The sequence below is a fragment of the Taeniopygia guttata genome, chromosome 1A (genome assembly GCF_048771995.1).
Source record: "Taeniopygia guttata chromosome 1A, bTaeGut7.mat, whole genome shotgun sequence".
Lineage (NCBI taxonomy): Eukaryota > Metazoa > Chordata > Aves > Passeriformes > Estrildidae > Taeniopygia > Taeniopygia guttata.
In genome coordinates this window covers 1,456,771-1,473,015 of record NC_133025.1, presented here as the reverse complement: position 1 = coordinate 1,473,015, position 16,245 = coordinate 1,456,771, and the positions used below count along the sequence as shown (strand labels likewise).

The 16,245-nt window shown below is 48.6% G+C and overlaps 1 protein-coding gene across 4 annotated transcripts in view; it reads left to right on the top strand.

The window, feature by feature from the left end:
- Positions 1–16,245, top strand: part of TASOR2 (transcription activation suppressor family member 2) — a 48,796-nt gene that overhangs the window by 19,948 nt on the left and 12,603 nt on the right. For all 4 annotated transcript variants that reach the window (XR_012051886.1, XM_072918280.1, XM_072918274.1 and 1 more), the window contains exons 8-16: positions 280–299; positions 1,775–1,886; positions 3,799–3,899; positions 4,026–4,129; positions 6,017–6,089; positions 7,912–7,986; positions 8,661–9,404; positions 9,745–9,981; positions 12,852–14,223. Coding sequence is in view for 3 of the 4 variants with exons in the window: in XM_072918280.1 (XP_072774381.1) it covers positions 280–299; positions 1,775–1,886; positions 3,799–3,899; positions 4,026–4,129; positions 6,017–6,089; positions 7,912–7,986; positions 8,661–9,404; positions 9,745–9,981; positions 12,852–14,223 (2,838 nt within the window). In the remaining variant the exon portion in view is untranslated. The remainder of the gene's footprint in view (positions 1–279; positions 300–1,774; positions 1,887–3,798; positions 3,900–4,025; positions 4,130–6,016; positions 6,090–7,911; positions 7,987–8,660; positions 9,405–9,744; positions 9,982–12,851; positions 14,224–16,245) is intronic.

Here is a 16,245-nt window from a genome sequence, read left to right as displayed (position 1 = left end):
TTTCTTTACCCATCCCTAATATTCCTTTTTATTTTTTCCATTTCTAAAATTCCTTTTGTTTCTTTTCCCATACCTAAATTTTTGTTTTCTTTCCTCTTTTCCTATCTCTAAATACTCATTTTATTCCCTCTTTTCCCATCTCTGAATATTCCTTTTTATCCTTTTCCTATCTGTAAAATTCCTTTTTATCCTTTTCCTGTCCCCAAAATTCCTTTGATTTGTTTTTATCATTTTCCCATCTCTGAATATTTTTTGTTTATTATTGATCTCTCTCTCCAGAGCGGAGCGGAACCACCAAGGTGAGGCTGCTGGGTTTGGGGTTTTTGGGTTTGGGGTTTTTGGGTTTGGGGTTGTGGTGTTTGGGTTTGGGGTTGTGGTTTTTGGGGTTGTGGTTTTTGGGGTTGGGGTTTTTGGGGTTGTGGTTTTTGGGGTTGGGTTTGGGCTTTTTTGGGATTGTGGTTTCTGGGTTTGTGCTTTTTGGGGTTGGGGTTTTTGGGTTTGGGGTTGTGGTGTTTGGGTTTAGGGTTGGGGTTTTTGAGGTTGGGGTTTTTGGGGTTGTGGTTTTTGGGTTTGAGGTTGTGGTTTCTGGGTTTGTGCTTTTTGGGGTTGGGGTTTTTGGGTTTGGGGTTGTGGTGTTTGGGTTTAGGGTTGGGGTTTTTGGGGTTGGGGTTTTTGGGGTTGTGGTTTTTGGGTTTGGGGTTGTGGTTTCTGGGTTTGTGCTTTTTGGGGTTGGGGTTTTTGGGTTTGGGGTTGTGGTTTCTGGGTTTGGGGTTGTGGTTTCTGGGTTTGTGCTTTTTGGGGTTGGGGTTTTTGGGTTTGGGGTTGTGGTGTTTGGGTTTAGGGTTGGGGTTTTTGGGGTTGGGGTTTTTGGGGTTGTGGTTTCTGGGTTTGGGGTTGTGGTTTCTGGGTTTGTGCTTTTTGGGGTTGGGGTTTTTGGGTTTGGGGTTGTGTTTGGGTTTAGGGTTGGGGTTTTTGGGGTTGTGGTTTTTGGGGTTGGGTTTGGGCTTTTTTGAGGTTGTGGTTTCTGGGTTTGTGCTTTTTGGGGTTGGGGGTTTTGGGTTTGGGGTTGTGGTGTTTGGGTTTAGGATTGTGGTTTTTGAGGTTGGGGTTTTTGGGGTTGTGGTTTTTGGGTTTGGGGTTGTGGTTTCTGGGTTTGTGCTTTTTGGGGTTGGGGTTTTTGGGTTTGGGCTTGTGGTGTTTGGGTTTAGGGTTGTGGTTTTTGAGGTTGGGGTTTTTGGGGTTGTGGTTTCTGGGTTTGTGCTTTTTGGGGTTGGGGTTTTTGGGTTTGGGGTTGTGGTTTTTGGGGTTGGGTTTGGGCTTTTTGTGGTTGTGGGTTTTAGGTTTGGGGTTTTTGGGTTTGGGGTTTTTTGTGGTTGCGGTTTTTGGGTTTCTGTTTTTTGAGGTTGATATTTTTGGGTTTGGGCTTGTGGTTTTTGGGGTTGGGTTTGGGCTTTTTGGGGTTGTGGTTGTGGGTTTTAGGTTTGGGGTTTTTGGGTTTGGGGGTTTTTGTGTTTCTGTTTTTTGAGGTTGATATTTTTGGGTTCGGGCTTGTGGTTTTTCAGGTTGGGTTTGGGTTTTTTTTGTGGTGGTGGTTTCCGCGTTTGTGTTTTTTGATGTTGGGCTTTTTGGGTTCGGGGTTGTGGTTTTTCAGGTTGGGTTTGGGTTTTTTGAGGTTGGGGTGTGGTTTTTGGGTTTGGGGTTTTTGGGTTTAGGGTGTTTGGGGTTGGGGTTGGCTTTCCCCAGGGATCGTTCTCTCCTCTCTCCCCTCTCGCAGAGCCGCTGTCGGCGCCGTGCCCGTGGCGGGGCCAGCTGTGCATCGGGGGGCAGCGCCTCTGCACCATCGGCCTGAGGAGCCGGCACAGCGCGGGCTTAGTGCCCGCCCAGCTGTGAGTGAGCCGGGCTTAGTGCCCTGAGCCGGGCTTAGTGCCCTGAGCCGGGCTTAGAACAGCGCGGGCAGCGTGCCCACCCAGCTGTGAGTGAGCTGAGCTGGGCTTAGTGCCCTGAGCTGGGCTTAGAACAGCATGGGCAGCGTGCCCGCCCAGCTGTGAGTGAGCCGGGCCGGGCTTAGTGCCCTGAGCCAGGCTTAGCACAGTGTGAGCAGCGTGCCTGCCCAGCTGTGAGTGAGCTGAGCTTAGTGCCCTGAGCCGGGCTTAGCACAGTGTGAGCAGCGTGCCCGCCCAGCTGTGAGTGAGCTGGGCTTAGTGCCCTGAGCTGGGCTTAGTGCCCTGAGCTGGGCTTAGTGCCCTGAGCCAGGCTTAGTGCAGCGTGGGCAGCGTGCCCGCCCAGCTGTGAGTGAGCCGGGCTTAGTGCCCTGAGCTGGGCTTAGTGCCCTGAGCTGGGCTTAGTGCCCTGAGCTGGGCTTAGCACAGCGTGGGCAGCATGCCCGCCCAGCTGTGAGTGAGCTGAGCTGGGCTTAGTGCCCTGAGCTGGGCTTAGCACAGCGCAGGCAGCGTGCCCGCCCAGCTGTGAGTGAGCTGAGCCAGACTTAGTGCCCTGAGCTGGGCTTAGCACAGTGTGGGCAGCGTGCCCGCCCAGCTGTGAGTGAGCTAGGCTTAGAGCCCTGAGCCAGGCTTAGTGCCCTGAGCTGGGCTTAGTGCAGTGTGGGCAGCGTGCCCGCCCAGCTGTGAGTGAGCTGAGCTTAGTGCCCTGAGCCGGGCTTAGAACAGTGTGGGCAGCGTGCCCGCCCAGCTGTGAGTGAGCTGAGCTTAGTGCCCTGAGCCGGGCTTAGTGCCCTGAGCTGGGCTTAGCACAGTGTGGGCAGCGTGCCCGCCCAGCTGTGAGTGAGCTGAGCCGGGCTTAGTGCCCTGAGCTGGGCTTAGCACAGTGTGGGCAGCGTGCCCGCCCAGCTGTGAGTGAGCTGAGCCGGGCTTAGTGCCCTGAGCTGGGCTTAGCACAGTGTGGGCAGCGTGCCCGCCCAGCTGTGAGTGAGCCAGGCTTAGTGCCCTGAGCTAGGCTTACGTACCTGAGCTGACCTTCTTAAACTGAGCCTGGCTTATCACACTGAGCCTGGCTTATCATATTGAGCCTGGCTTCTCAAACTTAACCTTATTCCTTAACCCAACTTCAGTTCCTCAAACTGAGCCTGGTTTCTTAAACTGAACCTGTTTTTTTTAACCTAAGCCTGGTTTCTCAAACTAAACCCGTTTTTTTTTAACCTAAACCTGTTTTTTTAACCTCAACCTGGTTTCTCAAACTAAATCTGTTTGTTTTTAAGCTAAGCCTGCTTTCTCAAACTAAACCTCTTTCTTTAACCCTAAACCTGGTTTCTCAAACTAAACCTGTTTCTTTAACCCTAAACCTGGTTTCTCAAATTAAACCTGGTTATTTTTAACTTAAACCTGGTTTCTCAAACTAAACCTGGTTATTTTTAACCTAAACCTGGTTTCTCAAACTAAACCTGTTTCTTTAACCCTAAACCCGGTTTCTCAAACTAAACCTGTTGTTTTTAACCTAAACCTGCTTCCTCAAACTAAACCTGTTGTTTTTAACCTAAGCCTGGTTTCTCAAGCTGAGCCCATTTTTTCTTTTCCTGCCTCATCCCTTTGCTGCTGGAATGTTGGCTCACAGCTGGGTGAGGAGATAAAATCCTTTAAATTAATTTACTTCTGACACCTCCCCCTAAATCAGATTGCTTCAAGCCTGGCTTAAGCCATCCCAGGATCTGTGATTTGGTGATTTTCAGGATTTGCACACAGGATCCTGAGCAGACTGTACCTTTTCCAGAGCTTTTAAAATTTTTTTTGGCTCCACAGAACTCCCAGAACTTAATCCTGAATTTTTTATGCTTTATCCCCTCAGGCCTCCCAGCCTGGACATCAAACACGTGATGGGATTGTCTGACTTGAAGAAAAAACTGCCAGAAGCTGCATTTGGGAAAAAAAATTACACTGGGAATGAAGGTGGGTGGGAAATATTGGGAAATATCCCCATTTCCAGTGCTCCCAGTAATTCCATCTCCGTGCTGCTGGGACAGAATCCATGGAAAATCACCATCCCAAAATCCTGAATCTTTTATTTTCCCCCAGTCTGCTTTCAGGGAGTTTATTCCAGTCTCTATGAGGTGGAAATATCCAATAAGGATCAATCCAAAATGGATCAGCTGGTGGAAAATCTGAAGGAGAAGGACTTGGTGAGTGTTTTTCTGGGAGGAAAGTGGCCTTTAAATGACTTTTATTGGTGTTATTACCCACAGCCAATGCAGTGTGGAATTAATTTCCCCGCTTTAAATGTTATTTTCCTACTTCGTTGCTCTCCAACATTTATTTTTTGTGTTTATCACCTGGAGATTACACCACGAGCTGGGAATTATTTCTGCAGGTTTTTATTTTATAATCTATTATTTTCCAGCAGTTTTGAGCCTGGTGTCCTCAGGATAAACCCACAGCTGGGTTTATCCCCTCCTGCTGCAATTTGGGCTGGGCTTTGCTCTTCCTGTAAACCCAGAGCTGGGATCATCCATCCTCCCCTGGCTCTGAGCTGGAATCTTGGTTGGAATCTTCATTCCCAAGCCCAGCAGCAGGCAGGAAAACCACTCAGAGAAACCCCAACCATCCATGTCAGGGTGGCAGAGCCATGGGAACGAGGAGGAACGAGAGGAGAGGAATTCCTTTGGGAATTGCAGCGGCTTTTGCTGGAGGCAGGAGGTGTCTGACGGGTTCAGGCTCACAAATCCCCCCAGGAAACTTTGGTTTTCCAGTTGTCCACAGGAGCTGGAGAGGAATTCCTGCAGCTCCAGAGCTTTGTGCCTTGGTCCCTCAGCTGGGGGAACGCAGCTCCAGCTCCAGGAGAGGGGTGGGAAGTTGGAATATGGAAAGGAAAAGTTCCCTTTGGTTCTAGCTCCAGGAGAGGGGTGGAAAGTTGGAATATGGAATGGAAAAGTTCCCTTCAACTCCAAGGGGGTTTTGTGCACCCCAGAGCTGCTGCTCCTCCCTCCTGGGGTTTGGGAGCACCAGGATGGGCAGGTGAGGCTGGAAAACTGGGAATGTTCCCTGGAGAGAGAGGAGAAGGATCCAGGGAGAGCTTCCAGCACATTCCACGGCCCAAAAGAGCTCCAGGAGAGCTGAAATTTGGGAAAAGAAAGGAGGGATGGGACACAGGGAATGGCTCCCACTGCCAGAGGGCAGCCATGGATGGGATCTTGGAAATGAGGAATTCCTGGCTGGGCTGGGATTGCCAGAGCAGCTGGGGCTGCCCCTGGATCCCTGGAATGTCCCAGGAAAGGCTGGACATGGGGACAGTGCCCAGTGTCCCTGCCATGGCATGGCTGATCCTTAAATTCCCTTCCCACCCAACCCATTCCATGATTCCACGACAAACCAGCTTGGATTAATCCAACATCCCTCATTCCAGTCCCTTTGGGAAGATTCCTGAAAAAATACAGGAATCCCAGGCACCAAACACAAGGAAAAACTGATATTTATCTATTTATCCATCTGCTCCTGGAAATCTGGGACACAATTCCAGGAATTTTTACACTCAGCCAATTTTTTTTTTTTTTTCCCAAAGATTCATTGATGCTGCCAGAATCCAGCTGAGCTCCAGCCAGGTGGTGGCTGGAATTTTGTCTTTTCCAGGCTGCTGGAATTTGGTGTTTTCCAGGGTGCTGGAATTTTCTGTTTCCCAGGATGCTGGAATTTTGTCTTTTCCAGGATCCTAGAATTTTGACTTTTCCCAGGTTGCTGGAACTTTGTGGTTTCCCTGCATGCTGGAATGTTGTATTTTCCAGGATTCTGGAATGTTCTGTTTCCCCAGGATGCTGGAATTTTGTCCCTTTCCAAGATGCTGGGAAAACCTTCCCCTTTGGGCTGCATATCCTGGCAGGGATGGATTATTAATCCATTATTAATGGATTTTTAATTTATTTATTTATTATTTATTACCAATTCCAGCCATCTTGATAAGGATATTTCTATATTTTAAGGAATTTTAGGCCTGAGCAGGGAATATTTTGGATCCCAGCTGGCACAGGAGGCAGGGAAGGAGCGGAGTTTTATTTTATTTTTTCTCTTTGTTGCAGGCAATCATCAAATATTTACAGGACCAAGGAATTCTCATCCTGCTCACCTCCTCAGCCTTGGCACGGGAGGATGGTAAGGCCAGGCTGGGGCTGGGCTTAATTCCTGCTGGGGTTTGGGGGCTTAGGGACCTAAACTGGACCTGGTTCCTTAAACTGAACCTGGTTCCTTAAACTGGACCTGGTTCCTTAAACTGAACCTGGGTCCTTAAAGTGGACCTGGTTCCTTAAACTGAACCTGGTTCCTTAAACTGGACCTGGTTTATTATTTAAACCCTAGTTTCTTATTTAAAACTTGGTTTCTTAAACTAAATCGGGTTTTTCAGACTATATGTGGTTTCTGAACCCAAACCTGGTTTCTCAAACTAAACCTGGTTTCTTAATCTAAGCCTGTTTTCTCACACTAAACCTGGTTTCTTAACCTAAACCTGATTTTTCAAACTAAACCTGCTTCCTTAACCTAAACCTGGTTTCTCAAACTTAACGTGGTTTCTTAACCAAATCCTGGTTTCTTATTTAAAACCTGGTTTCTGAACCCAAACCTGGTTTCTCAAACTAAGCCTGGTTTCTCAAACTAAACCTGGTTTCTTGACCTAAACCTGATTTTTCAAACCAAACCTGGTTCCTTAACCAGAACCTGGTTTCTCAAACTGAACGTGGTTTCTTAACAAAAACCAGGTTTGTGAAACTAAAACTGGTTTCTCAGACTATATGTGGTTTCTGAACCCAAACCTGGTTTCTCAAACTAAGCCTGTTGTTTTAATCTAAGCCTGGTTTGTCTAACTAAGCCTGGTTTCTTAACCTAAACCTGGTTTCTCAAACTAAACCTGCTTCCTTAACCAAAACCTGGTTTCTCAAACGGAATGTGTTTTCTTAACCAAATCCAGGTTTCTTATTTAAAACCTGGTTTCTGAACCCAAACTTGGTCTCTCAAAATGAACCTGGTTTCTGAACCCAAACCTGGTTTCTCTAACTAAACCTGTTGTTTTAAACTGAGCCTGTGTACTGAAACTAAACCTAGTTTCTTGAACTCAGCCTGGTTTCTCACACTAAACCTGGTTTCTTAACCTAAGCCTGATTTTTCAAACTAAACCTGCTTCCTTAACCAAAAACTGGTTTCTCAAACTGAATGTGTTTTCTTAACCAAATCCTGGTTTCTTATTTAAAACCTGGTTTCTGAACCCAAACCTGGTTTCTCAAAGTAAACCTGTTGCCTTAACCTAAACCTGGTTTCTCAAACTAAGCCTGGTTTCTCACACTAAACCTGGTTTCTTGACCTAAACCTGATTTTTCAAATCAAACCTGGTTCCTTAACCAGAACCTGGTTTCTCAAACTGAACGTGGTTTCTTAACAAAAACCAGGTTTCTGAAACTAAAACTGGTTTCTCAGACTATATGTGGTTTCTGAACCCAAACCTGGTTTCTCGAACTAAGCCTGTTGTTTTAATCTAAACCTGGTTTCTTAACCTAAACCTGATTTTTCAAACTAAACCTGCTTCCTTAACCAAAACCTGGTTTCTCAAACTTAACGTGGTTTCTTAACCAAATCTGGGTTTCTTATTTAAAACCTGGTTTCTGAACCCAAATCTGGTTTCTCAAAATGAACCTGGTTTCTGAAACTAAACTTGGTTTCTCAGACCATACGTGGTTTCTTGAACTAAGCCTGGTTTCTCAAACTGAACCTGGTTTCTCAAACTGAACCAGGTTTCTTTACAAAAACTAGGTTTCTCAACAAAAACCAGGTTTCTCAACAAAAACCAGGTTTCTGAAACTAAGCCTGGTTTCTCAGACTATACGTGGTTTTGAACCCTAAACCTGGTTTCTCAAACTAAACCCATTGTTTAAAACTAAGCCTGGTTTCTGACCCCAAGCCTGGTTTCTGACCCTGTTTCTGGCAGGCCTGGAGCCCAAGGAGCCCGTCAGCCTGCTGGCCCTGTTCCTGTTCCGCTCGCCCCGGGCCCTGAGCCCCCGAGGTAGGAGCCTCCCTGTGCTGCCCCAGGCTCTGCTTTAGGCTGGACCCCCAAATCTTCTGCTCCAGGCTTGGGATGTTTGGTGGGATCCGTCCAGAGCAGGTTTGGGATGTTTGATGGGATCCATCCGGAGCAGGTTGGGATGTTTGGTGGGATCCATCCGGAGCAGGTTTGGGATGTTTGGTGGGATCCATCCAGAGCAGGTTTGGGATGTTTGGTGGGATCCGTCCAGAGCAGGTTTGGGATGTTTGGTGGGATCAGTCTGAAACAGGTTTGGGATGTTTGGTGTGATCCATCCGGAGCAGGTTTGGGATGTTTGGGATGTTTGGTGGGATCCATCCAGAGCAGGTTTGGGATGTTTGGTGGGATCCATCCAGAGCAGGTTTGGGATGTTTGGTGGGATCCATCCAGAGCATTTGGACATTTCCCCAAGGCTGAGGTTTTTGCAGGCTGATTTTTGGAGCTTTTTACTTCAATATTTCCTTTTTCCCCTTTTCCCTTTTCCTTTTCCTTTCCTCATTCCTTTTCCTTCCCTTTTCCTTCCCTTTTCATTCCCTTTCTTCTTTCCTTTTCTTTCTTCCCCTTATCTCCAACGTTTCCCTGCACCAGAGAGATGATTTTCTGAATTCACTCCTTTGCTCACCAGATTCAAACCCATTTTGGTTTTCCTTTCCCAGTGGAAAAGCAGGACCCAAAGGATGGGAAGGCGGGCAGTGCCAGGAATGCCATCTCCCTAAAAATCGCTTCGGTTTTGCCGGGACTCCGCTACGCCCTACGGAAAGCAGCCAGCTCCTCCTGGAATGCCTCAGGCATCCAGGAGCACCTCCAGGAATTTGCAGAACTCCAGGAAAACTCCCAGCCCAGCCCTGGGCAGGGCAGTGACATTCCCGTTGCTCCTGTCCCCTCTCCCTGCCAGGATGGGGACGCTGATCCTTCCCAAAAACTCTCGGAGCGATCCCTGGCCCAGCTGCGCCGTTACCTCTGCGACCCCGGCAGCTTCACCCTGGGCATCTCAGCAGCCTTGCAGTGTCTCACTGGGGCTGCCAGGAATCTGGGAGCTGATCCTGGGAATTCCTCCTCCTCCTCAGTGCCCCTAGATCCCGCTCCTCCCACCAGAAAACTGCGGGATACGAGAGAGCATCCCAGTCCCGCTCCGGAGAGAATCCCAAAAAGCGTCACCTCTCCCACCAAGCCCTGGGGCCGGGAGCTCAGGAGGAAATCGAGAAGGATCCTCAGGAAGAGGGTGCCACCCCGCAAGGCACAAAACCATCCTGGGGAGAGCAACAGCAGGAGCAGGGAGGCAGCCAAGAAAAAATCCAGCCTCGCTTCCTCTTGTCCCAAAAAATTGGGATCCACGGGCAATTCCAACGAGCCCATGCTGAAATTGGCCAATTTGCAGTTGCCACATGGAAGGAAAAGAGGTGGGTGCTGGAAAAATGGGATTGGTTTCCACCTTTCATCCAGCTGGGATGCTCAGGGTTCACTGGGAACCATCCAGGAGCTTTCCAAGTGCATGGAGCATCCAGATAAATCTCAGGACTTATCCCAGGGAAGCTGCCTGAAATTGGGTGCTTCCAGGTCGGATTTTCCTTCTCGTTATCCTGATTGAATTGGGAATAAATTAATTATATTCCCAATTAAACCAGGATAATGAGAAGTAAAATCACCAAAACCTCTTCCCCCATCCTTCCCTCTTCCCAGTGAATTTTTATCCCAAAGCATTCCCGGATGAAAATCACCCCTTCCTTTTCCCTGTCCCAGGTGCAGAGGTCCTGGCTGCAGAAATTGTCCACACACCCCAGTGTGAAGGTGCTGAGAAGGAAAGCTCAGCTCCTGATGGTCCTGGCGTGGAGGCAAAGAGGCCAAAAACCCTGGAAAACCAGGACTCCAAGAAGGTTCCTGCCACAGAGAGTGGCACAAAGCCAGGGAAGAGCAAAATGCAGAAAAACGTGGAAAACAGAGCATCAAAACCTCCGGAGAAGCAGCAGGAAGAGAGCGGTGAGAAAAAATTCCCATGGGAAAAAATTCCTTTCAAAGCTGAGCTGTCCAGTGGCAGGGATGAAATAAACAGCTTTGGATTGAAACGGGGGAAAATGGCAAATACTGGGGAGAAATTCGGGGATGGAATTCCCAGAGAATCCTCCTGGATCCCTGGAAGTGTCCGAGGCCAGGAGCAGCCTGGAATGGGATATCCGTAAATTCCCTTCCAGCATTCCATGATCCAACATTCCCTCATTGCCTTTGCAGTTCCCAGAGTGCATCCAGCATCTCTCCCATGGGATGACTCCTGCTAAATCCCAAAAAAATCCCCAAAAAACCCCAAATTTGTCTGTAAGAAATTCCCAGTTCTGTGTCTCACTCCGTAATGGGATGAGCCATGGGATTGGAATGGGATATCCTTAAATTCCTGTGCAGAATTCCATGACCTGACATTCCCTCGTTGCCTTTGGAGCTCCCAGAGTGCATCCAGCATCTCCCATGGGATGGCTCCTGCTAAATCCCAAAAAATCCCCAAAAAAACCCAAATTTGTCTGTAAGAAATTCCCAGTTCTGTGTCTCACTCCATAATGGGATGAGCCATGGGGTTGGAATATTCTCGAATTGCCTTCCAGAATTCCTTGATCTGACATTCCCTCGTTGCCTTTGGAGCTCCCAGAGTGCATCCAGCATCTCTCCCATGGGATGGCTCCTGCTAAATCCCAAAAAATCCCCCCAAAACCCCCAAATTTGTCTGTAAGAAATTCCCAGTTCTGTGTCTCACTCCGTAATGGGATGAGCCATGGGATATCCTTAAATTCCTGTGCAGAATTCCATGATCTGACATTCCCTCGTTGCCTTTGGAGCTCCCAGAGTGCATCCAGCATCTCTCCCATGGGATGGCTCCTGCTAAATCCCAAAAAATCCCAAAAAAACCCCAAATTTGGCTGTAAGAAATTCCCAGTTCTGTGTCTCACACCGTAATGGGATGAGCCATGGGATTGGAATGGGATATCCTTAAATTCCTGTGCAGAATTCCATGATCCGACATTCCCTCATTGCCTTAGCCGTTCCCAGAGTGCATCCAGCATCTCTCCCATGGGATGGCTCCTGCTAAATCCCAGAAAATCCCCCCAAAAAATGGAATTTGGCTGTAAGAAACCCCCAATTCTATGTCTCACTCCATAATGGGATGAGCCATTGGGTTGGGATATCCGTAAATTCCCTTCCAGCATTCCGTGATCCAGCATTCCCTCGTTGCCTTTGGAGCACCCAGAGTGCATCCAGCATCCCTCCCATGGGATGGCTCCTGCTAAATCCCCAAAAAATCCCCCAAAACCCCCAAATTTGTCTGTAAGAAACTCCCCGTTCTGTGTCTCACTCCGTAATGGGATGAGCCATGGGATTGGAATGGGATATCCTTAAATTCCTCTGCAGAATTCCATGATCCAGCATTCCCTCGTTGCCTTTGGAGCTCCCAGAGTGCATCCAGCATCCCTCCCATGGGATGGCTCCTGCTAAATCCCAGAAAATCCCCCCAAAAAATGGAATTTGGCTGTAAGAAACCCCCAATTCTATGTCTCACTCCATAATGGGATGAGCCATTGGGTTGGGATATCCGTAAATTCCCTTCCAGCATTCCGTGATCCAGCATTCCCTCGTTGCCTTTGGAGCTCCAGAGTGCATCCAGCATCCCTCCCATGGGATGGCTCCTGCTAAATCCCCAAAAATCCCCAAAAAAACCCAAATTTGTCTGTAAGAAATTCCCAGTTCTGTGTCTCATTCCGTAATGGGATGAGCCATGGGGCTGGAATATTCTTAAATTCTCTTCCAGCATTCCGTGATCTGACATTCCCCTGTTGCCTTTGGAGCACCCAGAGTGCATCCAGCATCTCTCCCATGGGATGGCTCCTGCTAAATCCCAAAAAATCCCCAAAAAACCCCAAATTTGGCTGTAAGAAACCCCCAATTTTGTATCTCACTCCGCCCTTCCCAAGGAAATTAAAAAGTCACTCGTGGCCCTTGAGTCCAGCTGGGAATTTTAGGATTTTTTTTCCTGGAAGGGAAATTTTGGGGCTGGATTTTAGGAGCAGGAATTCACCTGATTCTCTGGCTTCATCCTGGGATTTTTAACCCCCAAAATTGGATATTTCTGAATTATTCCTGAATAAATCTAATTCCCAGCTCTGGGTAATTTCCTGCTATCCATGACATGCATGACCATGGAGATATTTTTTAAACTGTGGAAAATCCATCTTGGAAAAAAATTTGACTTTTTCCCTTTTAAGTTGATTTTCCCCATTTTTAAATGGATTTTTTCCCCTTTTGAAATGGATTTTTCCCATTTGAAATTGATTTTTTTTCCCTTTTGAAATGGATTTCCCCCTTTTTCATTGATTTTTCCCCTTTTTAAATGGATTTTTTTCCTTTTAAATTGATTTTTTTATTTTTCAAAAGGGATTTTCCCCTTTCTAAATGTATTTTTCCACTTTTTAATTGATTTTCCCCTTTTTAATTGATTTTTCCCTTTTGAAATGGATTTTTTCCCCTTCTTAAACTGACTTTTCCCCTTTATAATTGATTTTCCCCCATTTTAAATGGATTTTAATCCTTTCTAAATGGATATTTCCATGTCTGGATGGATTTTTCCCCTTTAAAATTGATTTTTTTTCCCTTTTAAGTTGATTTTCTCACTTTTAATCGATTTTCTCCTTTTAATTGATTTTTTTCCCTTTGGAAATGGAGTTTTCAATTTCTGGATGGATTTTTTTCCCTTTTTAATTGATTTCTTTCCCTTTTGAAATTGATTTTTCCCTTTTCAATTGATTTTTTTTTCCTTTTAAATGGATTTTTCCCTTTCTGAATGGATTTTCCCCTTTGTTCCCTGCCAGAGAGGAAGGAGCAGCTCTCGGAGCTCCCGAGTGAAGCCTCATCCCAAACCCCTGGAGCAGAACCTCCAATGAACCTTCATCCCATGGCCATTCCCAGCATTGAGGAACCTCCAATGAACCTTCATCCCATGGCAATTCCCAGTGGAGCAGAACCTCCAAGGAACCTTCATCCCATGGCCATTCCCAGCATTGAGGAACCTCTAAGGAACCTTCATCCCATGGCCATTCCCAGCATTGAGGAACCTCCAAAGAACCTTCATCCCATGGCAATTCCCAGTGGAGAAGAACCTCCAAGGAACCTTCATCCCATGGCCATTCCCAGCGGAGCAGAACCTCCAATGAACCTTCATCCCATGGCCATTCCCAGCATTGAGGGACCTCCAATGAACCTTCATCCCATGGCAATTCCCAGTGGAGCAGAACCTCCAATGAACCTTCATCCAATGGCAATTCCCAGTGGAGCAGAACCTCCAAGGAACCTTCATCCCATGGCAATTCCCAGTGGAGAAGACCCTCCAAGGAATGTTCATCCCATGGCAATTCCCAGCACTGAGGAACCTCCAATGAACCTTCATCCCATGGCCATTCCCAGTGGAGCAGAATCTCCAAGGAACCTTCATCCCATGGCAATTCCAAGCATTACCTTTACCCTGCAAGGGGACAACAGCGACTCCCACGCCCTGAACCTCCTGGCTGACCTGGCCCTGGGCTCCTGCATTCCTGCCTTTATTCCCAAGGATTCTGGGATAATTCCCATGGAATCTGGGGATTCCTGGGAGCAGCAGAGCGCTTCTGACCCCAAATCCCCGCGCGTGCCTCCTGACCACAAATACCACAGGGCAGACAAGCAGGGCAGAAAACCCACCTCCACCTCCAGCAAGTTGGCTCTTCCCGAAGAAACGGATTCCAGCCAGCTGGCCTCTCCTCCCAGGGAAAAAACCTCTGGAATTTTCAGCCGGAGCAGTGGGGCCGTATTCCAGGCGTTCCCTCCCCGCCAAGCTCCGCAATCCCCCGAGGTGAACAAACACTCCATCATCTCAGCCGAGCACTCCTACGCCTCCCCCATGCCCGACGATCCCAAAACATCCCCAAATCCCAAAGAGAATCCCGGTGCCGGCCCCAGGAGCGCTCCAGCTGCTCCCTTGGTCGGGAAGGTGCTCCCGTTCCGGCACCAGCAGAGCAGCACCACCGAACCCGCCCACAGCAACGGCTCTTCCAGGAAAAAGGAGGATTTCTCCAAGAGCCACACGGTCAGGCTCTGTGGGAATTCCATGGAGGTCACCTGCCGTTGGGAAGAGGAATATCTCTTCCACCTGGACAGCAGGTACACCAATGATTCCCTGGAGAAAACCGTCATCCGTGCCCTGCACGGGTAAGTCAGCCTGGGGAGTTTGGGAATGGTGATTGTAGCCCTTTGTTTTCCATGATTGTGGGGTTTGTTCCCTGTGCTGGTGGGGTTTTCTTGGGATAAAGGGTCTTGGGGTAAACGGTCTTGGGTCTTGGGATAAAGGACCTTGGGGTAAAGGGTCTAGGGGTAAAGGGTTGTGGGATAAAGGGTTGTGGGATAAAGGACTTTGGGGTAAAGGACCTTGGGGTAAAGGTTCTTGGGATAAAGGTTCTTGGGATAAAGGGACTTGGGATAAAGGTTCTTGGGATAAAGGGACTTGGGATAAAGGACCTTGGGATAAAGGACCTTGGGATAAAGGTTCTTGGGGTAAAGGGTCTTGGGATAAAGGTTCTTGGGATAAAGGACCTTGGGGTGAAGGACCTTGGGGTGAAGGACCTTGGGGTAAAGGTTCTTGGGATAAAGGTTCTTGGGATAAAGGTTCTTGGGATAAAGGACCTTGGGATAAAGGTTCTTGGGGTGAAAGACCTTGGGGTGAAGGACCTTGGGATAAAGGGACTTGGGGTGAAGGACCTTGGGGTGAAGGTTCTTGGGGTAAAGGACCTTGGGATAAAGGGACTTGGGATAAAGGTTCTTGGGGTAAAGGACCTTGGGATAAAGGACCTTGGGGTGAAGGGTCTTGGGATAAAGGACCGTGGGATAAAGGGACTTGGGATAAAGGGACTTGGGATAAAGGACCTTGGGATAAAGGACCTTGGGATAAAGGACCTTGGGGTGAAGGACCTTGGGATAAAGGACCTTGGGATAAAGGACCTTGGGGTGAAGGACCTTGGGGTGAAGGACCTTGGGATAAAGGACCTTGGGATAAAGGTTCTTGGGGTAAAGGACCTTGGGATAAAGGGACTTGGGATAAGGGACCTTGGGGTAAAGGACCTTGGGATAAAGGTTCTTGGGGTAAAGGTTCTTGGGGTAAAGGGTCTTGGGATAAAGGTTCTTGGGATAAAGGGACTTGGGATAAAGGACCTTGGGATAAAGGACCTTGGGATAAAGGACCTTGGGATAAAGGTTCTTGGGATAAAGGGTCTTGGGATAAAGGACCTTGGGATAAAGGTTCTTGGGGTAAAGGGACTTGGGATAAAGGGTGTTGGGATAAAGGGTCTTGGGTTTGGGGCTGGTGGTGAGGGGACAGAGTGGATGTGACCCAGCCTCGTGTGCTGGACCCAAAATTCCGCCCCGTCCTGGGGTGATCCACAGTGTGGGCAGCAGGAAAAGGGGGAATTGGGGAATTTTGCCCCTGTGCTCAGGTGAGACCCCACCTGCAGAGCTGCCCCAGCCCTGGGGACACAGCAGCAGCACCTGGAGCTGCTGGAGAGATTCCAGAGGGATCCATGGAGCTGCTGCAGGGCTGGAGCCAGGCTGGGAGAGCTGGGAATGTTCCCCTGGAGAGGAGAGGGATCCAGGGAGAGCTTCCAGCACATTCCAGGGCCTGAAGGGGCTCCAGGAGAGCTGCAGAGGGACTGGGGACAAGGCCTGCAGGGACAGGACACAGGGAATGGCTCCCACTGCCAGAGGGCAGCCATGGATGGGATCTTGGGAATAAGGAATTCCTGGCTGGGCTGGGATTGCCAGAGCAGCTGGGGCTGCCCCTGGATCCCTGGAATGTCCAAGGAAAGGCTGGACACTGGGGCTGGAGCAGCCTGGGACAGTGGGAGGTGTCCCTGCCATGGCAGGGGTGGCACTGGGTGATCTTTCGGTGCCCTTCCCACCCAACCCATTCCATGATTCTGCAATTCCCGTGGCTCTGCAGCTGGAATTGGTACCTAAAGCCACAACCCAGATTTCTCCATCCCTCCTTTGGAGCTCAGATTTTCCTCTATTTTTAATTTTTTCCTACAAAAAGCTGGCATCTGGGTCAAGTAATGGCGTGGCCCTCTGCCTTGTGGCTGAGCTCTGCAGGGAGCCAGGGGTGAATTCCCAGGGGTGAATTCCCAGGGATGAACTCCAGGGGTGAATTCCCAGGGTTGAATTCCCAGGGATGAACTCACAGGG